The sequence below is a fragment of the Anarrhichthys ocellatus genome, unplaced genomic scaffold (genome assembly GCF_004355925.1).
Source record: "Anarrhichthys ocellatus isolate YVR2014 unplaced genomic scaffold, GSC_Weel_1.0 scaffold4, whole genome shotgun sequence".
NCBI classification, from domain to species: domain Eukaryota; kingdom Metazoa; phylum Chordata; class Actinopteri; order Perciformes; family Anarhichadidae; genus Anarrhichthys; species Anarrhichthys ocellatus.
The window spans coordinates 9,769,458-9,775,762 of NW_022280034.1; the positions used below are offsets into that span (position 1 = coordinate 9,769,458).

Consider the following 6,305-nt stretch of genomic DNA (forward strand, 5'->3'; position numbering starts at 1 on the left):
CACAGACTGCATTTCTAAAAGACGAAAAGATATTGTAATCAATGTGACTAGTAGAAGAGTAATGTTGACGCTAAACCAATCCCAGTTAAGACAAAGCCATTACTGAACTTCAGACAGATAACGTTGAAGTTAAGACTCCAGAAGACAAATACATATTTCTTACCTTTCCTTTCACACTCAGCTAACGTTATCTTGACTGACAGACACTCGCCTGGTGAAGTAAGCTTATCGATGTTCTGCACGTCTTTGCTGGCCAGCTTTTAAACACCCGGTGTTTAACGGCTTCAGTAAAGCATCAGCCAGACTGTCCTCGTGTTATTAAGTGAATGGAGTTCAAGTGTGATGTAACCCCTCTAGTCAGACACTGGGACGGTTCACTAACATTTGACGTTTTGTTTAGCTGCTGTAGTGAACTGAGATCATTAACATCCGTTAAATAACGTTAATTCAAGTACAGATATCACTAGCTTCACTTCTAGGCTCAGAACTACAGCTAGCTACTGACGCTAGCTACACAAGTTAGCACAACACGATGCAAGGTGACTGTTTGGCTAAGGTTAGCCACGTTAGCATTAACTAGCATACATATTAGTAAACAGACAGACATGTTCGCTGGCTGAACCAGACTGTGGCTAAAGTTTAGTTAGCATAGTCACCTCTGCTTTCTGTCCCTCTCCGGGAGGTCTGTGAGAACGCTGCAACACTTCACCAGTACCGTGACGTTAGCTGTCTTTATCTTGTTTTGCTAACTGCATGACCCTAAACATCGTCCCACCCCTGACTAGTTATGCATCTCTTCTTCTTCTTCTTCTTCTTCTTCTTCTTCTTTTGTTTTTAATGGCGGTTGGCAAACAACTTTTAGGTGCATTACCGCCACCCACTAATCTGGAGTGTGGACTAAGGAAAGTAATTATCTAATACGAAAACCAAACACAAAATAAAATAAATATAATTCTCAAATTCTATTCACTAGTCTTGTTGACTCCAAAAACTCCAAAAGAGGCTTCCCAAAGCTTTCCTTTAATATATCAATTATATTCTCCTCTCCCATCTCTCTTAGACCACTTTTTAATACTTCTCTCTCTGCCTCGTACCTCTGACATGACACTAAAACATGGTCCACAGTTTCCTCTTCATCACAAAATCCACACATTGCATTATTATGTTTTCCAATAACACAGAGGGAACTGTTAAGACCAGTATGTCCATTCCTTAATCTTGTCATTACCCTCTCCTCTTTTCTATTTCGTCCACTAGGCCCTGCACTCCCAACCAATGGTTTATTTTTAAACAGATATCGTCCTTTGCTCCCTTTATTCCATTCAGTCTGCCATATCTTTTTGATTTGTCCCTTAATCACCACTTTAGCTTCTTACTTATATTTAATTTAACAATCTTTCTCCCACTCTTCAAAGCCCTTTTTGCTGCTTTATCCGCCTTCTCGTTGCCATCGACTCCACCATGGGCAGGGACCCACACAAATTTAACCACTATCCGCATTTGATGGATTCTGTATAGTCCTTGTAGTATTTCATACAGTAAATCCTCTCTGCATCTGGAGTGGCTAAATTTCAAACTCGTCAGTACTGCAAATGAATCTGATGCAATCACCACTCTCTCTGGCCTGACGTCCTTAGCTGTCTTTATCTTGTTTTGCTAACTGCATGACCCTAAACATCGACCCTCGCCCGACTATTTATGCATCTCTACTGCCACCCCCTGTGTTGGGGACGAATGACATTTCTCAGACAAAGTGAGAGCCAGCTGGTGTCGATCCAAAGACTGCATGCCAAACACAACCTAAATGAAACAACCCAGTGTTTTGTCAGATGATGGTTTTAATAATGTTACACAAAGAAAAAGAAAAGGGATGCACGATGATCAGTCACGACTAAAAGGAAGATATGAGAGTGAGGATTGTAAGCACATCAACATCCACTCATTATTATTATTATATCAAAAGACAGTGCATGTATGTGAGCAGGGTTTAAAGCACGTCCTACAGTGAATGGTAAGCACGTGGATGTCCTGGAATGGGTGGTGTAAGAGCCGTTTTGTTATTGTTATTGTTTTGTACATCTTCCCACCACGTGGGGGCGTAGTGCTGCTATAAATTAAGCCACAGGTGAATATAATCAGGGGGGTCACTTGATACAGGTGTTGCTCAGTAAGCAGGAGCCAACCGTTTTTGAACGTGCGACATTTAATGAATGTAAATGTTATTATTTCTTTTGTCTATGTATTATGGATTATGACAGAGTTTGTATATGTTTATGTATAGATCAGTTTATGTATGTTTATAGTACTGTTATGTTTGTTCATGCACTATATTTTATATTGTATTGTAGATTTTAATATGTTTCTATTTTTTGCACTGTGTTGGTTGTTTAATGTTATGCACCACCCGACATGTCAAATTCCTTGTATGTGCACCATACCATGGCAAATAAACGGTTCTGATTCTGAAAGTGGTTGTCCTCTGTTCATGTGAGAAATAAAATGCCTGTATTGGAAACTGGACTTCGTTATTTATGGCACGCGCCTAAACAAAAAAATCAACAACTGTATTGTCTTTTTTGATAAGCAACGGGGTCCCTACAGGTGGTAATGTGGTGGCAGAAGTGGGTTGATAAGAGGAGACATGTCCCATGTTCCTCATGTGTGACACAGTTGCACACAATCTCTATATGCTGCAATCTGACAAGAATATGTTGACTTGGACCAAATAGGAGCAAACCGAAACACTTTTGATTAAAAAATGAATGGATGAGCTTCTCAGCATCAGTCCACGTGAAAATGACGGATTTAATAAAGGGTAACAGATTTAATGTGGTGCTCATAGAAATGCTAGGATAATACAGTAAATGTAAAATAATGTATCTTGTGGTATACAGATGCACATAGTGCACAGTATGAGCTCATATGCTGTCAGCCTGAGTCAGAGCAGGACTTTTGATAGACGGGAGAACCAATGGTACTTCAAATAACTATTGAATTTCATGATTTTGTATTGCATCATGGTTGTAGGCTTTTCTCTCCAAGAATGAACAGACCCATACAAATCACCAGACAATTGTGGTTTGATCTTTTTCTCTGAATTTGCACAATTAGTTGTATTGCAAAGTTTCTTTTATATATTCAGGAAAATTCAAGTTACACCAAAATATTTCAAGAACCAACTGACAAATGTTCTTTCCAATTGCAGTAGTTGTGCTCACTATCTAACACAGAAGCTCATTATAGTTATTGCATGAAAGAGTGCGATCATGTAATATAATTTGCAAAGGTTACATCCTCCTCATGTTTCCCCATTGGACAACGTTTTCTTTGACATACCTGCACATTTATTGAGCACTTCACCATAATACGAGACCATAAACACTGTCATCACTTCATGTTCCGCTAAAAGGGTGTTGGTGATGTTTTCTGTTCGCAGTTCCTTATAGATGTCAACCACAAGGAGGCTATAAATATCACTGCTCTCTGAGAAAGTGCAAAGAAACTTCAAACAAATCTACTCTTCTGTGAAACCAGCCCAACTGAAGAGACAGTGATTTTAACTGCAACATCATTCAATAATAACTTAAAATAGTTCGAAAACAAAACACATTTCATTTATATTGAGCAGCATTTGAAAGCTTTGCCTGGGTTCAGAAAAAACTTTGTTTATTTGCACATCATAAAGATACACAGGCAGTCACAAACATGAAACGGGTAATGACAAACATACAGCAGGTGTAAAGCAATTACAACTGATAAACATGTAAAATAGGGGCACATTTACTTGATTAACTTACCTTTGACAAGTAGCACATTATGACCGTTAATAAGGAAGTAACAGGCGGGGCAAAGGTCTCTGTGGTCTTACAAGGCCAAAAAGGAGAAGCAGTTATTTACTTAGTCACTTGCCAATATGAGAGGGGATCAGAGGTTGCAGAAGGAGGACATGGTTAAGAATTAAAAGTCAACACCTCCGGAATAAAGTTAATATTGGACCACGTCAGCCCAGGCACGAAGAATTGCTTTGCCAACCTCAAGTGTTGTTGTTTCTGTCAACACACTTGTGGCAGAACTGAAAACAGAAACTTCAAGTTTATCGTGGGACCGCAAAGGGATTTTACAAGTTCATAGAATGTGTGTAGCTTAATAAACCCGAATAACGATGGAGCCTTTGTCTTTCAAAACCACCCCACACCGCTTTCTGCTGTGTGTCTTCCTGAGTCTACTTTGGGTAAGTGTGTTTTTTTTTACCTTTCCGCTCTGATAGTGATCACACACTCTACCTATTCAAAAGAAAAGCGTCAAAACCACAGTGATGGTTCAATGCAGAATATGAATCATAACAAAGTTCAGACGGTGGAATTACATTGTCTTAAAGTCAAATATCAGTATGTACAGAAAACAAAAAGACTTGCACAACATAAGAATGCTGGATTTTCTTTCCGATGGTGAAAGACGAATTCATTCTTTCTTGGCTGCAGTAATCTATTCTCACTGACTTCCTCAGAGAAACAAAAGCATGAATGAGGAAATAACGTAATGTAAATCATAAAGGGAGCCGTGCCTCCAACATTTGGTATCTATCGTATATTTTAGACAAGGTGATGTAGCTGGATACTGTTTTATAACACTGTCTGTCTGTATATATTAGGATAATGCAATTTTGAAAGTTATAATATCGTAGAGAATGTACCACATGGAAGATATTATATGGAACTACTGTGCACAAATATATACATATTTAATAAACAGGATTTACTAATATTGAAAAAAGAAGGCAATAGTGTACAAATCACTATTTTGTGAACTCTTTCAGTAGCATACAGTATCTCAGGTGTTGTTGCATTTGTTGAGATTTAGAGGTCAAAGTACAAAATGCTACAACAATTTCCGGGCCATAATTTGCAGATGAAGATCTCAGATGTTTTCTCAAGTTTCCTGCACAGCGATATCATATATTTGTCTCAGGTTTTTTGTAAGTAATGTATGTTTTGTACCTTGTCACAATGCTGTTAAGAGTATGCTGGATACAATATAATATACAACATAATATTGCATTAGATTTCTCTCAACTAAGAGTCCATAGTCAGATGAACACTTGTGACAATTTTGTACAATATGAAATCACATTTTTTGGGGTTAAGTTATTCTCTCTGTACAATTCCTGTTCTGTTTTTAGGTTGTCACTGACTCAAACACAACAACATCAGTCCCAACGTCAACAACACCGACAACACCAACAACAACACCGACAACACCAACAACACCGTTGACAACTCTTCCAACAACAAAACCATGTAAGTTTGAGCCACTGTCCTTTATCTTGGTGACGCAGGAAAGAAAACAAACAATAACAAAAAATATATATAAATATTATATATGGTGGAGGATGAGTGAGTCTCACAGCCAGAGGAAAGAAGCTGATGTGAAGTCTGGTGGTCCGGCAGCTGATACTTCTGTATCTCTCTCCAGATGGCATCAGGGTGAACAGGTTGTGGCTGGGGTGTGTTTTGTCTTTTAATATCCCTTCAGCTCTTCGCAGGATCCTCTTCTCCCCAACATCACTGATGCTCTCTAGATTGATGTCAGTGATGCTCTGGCCGGTTTTAATCACCTGCTGTAGATTTTTGAAACAGGGTTTTAAAATGAAAACGATCTACGTCCATTCGGTTGTTTTAGAAAGGATTTCTGTCCATACTAACACGCCTGAAAATGACTATCACATACTGTAACTATTGACCTACACTGGGCATGCGGGTGCCAGTGCAAACAGGAAGTAGATTGGTTGCATCGTTATATTAGTCAAATATGACTAATATAAGGTTGTGCTTGATATATTTGGTGAACACATGTCTCTCACTCATTTCCTCGGTTTTGTTGTCTCATAGCTCTGCCGCGTGGCTGGAAGTCCCTGTCGCAGTGGAGAGCATTTATGCTTTTGTTCGTTTACAGTTTCTTTGTGAACTTCACAATAGTTGTGCAGAATAAAATAAGCATTGATAAGAAAAGGAAAGTCCTGCGTTTTGTGTTCATCGCCGTCCTTTAAAGCCGCAAACCGGGACCTCAATCGTACGCTTCGTAGGACTGATAATGCCGCTGGACACGTGGCTCAAAAATCTCTCAAATAACAGCTTGTTTCCGCAGCATGCACAACATTTTATCAGGGTTATCGTGTCTTTTCTTTAAACTCAGATTTTGTAACAGTATCTTCTCCATGTCTTTTTACATCCTAGCTCCTCCTAATGCAGAAGGTTTCACATCAGTTGCACAAAGTGAGACCAGTATCACTCTGCAGTGGGAAAGAG

At 39.0% G+C, this 6,305-nt stretch overlaps 1 protein-coding gene across 1 annotated transcript in view; it reads left to right on the forward strand.

Annotated features, from left to right (window-relative positions):
* Positions 1-5,245: 5,245 nt before the first annotated feature.
* The window catches only part of LOC116381107 (receptor-type tyrosine-protein phosphatase H), a gene marked incomplete at its 5' end in the record, with an annotated part of 7,782 nt that continues 6,722 nt past the window's right edge, over positions 5,246-6,305 (forward strand). The window contains 2 exons of the mRNA XM_031842948.1: positions 5,246-5,297; positions 6,234-6,305. The exon at positions 6,234-6,305 is cut by the window's right edge and continues 204 nt beyond it. Coding sequence (XP_031698808.1) covers positions 5,246-5,297; positions 6,234-6,305 — 124 coding nt within the window. The remainder of the gene's footprint in view (positions 5,298-6,233) is intronic.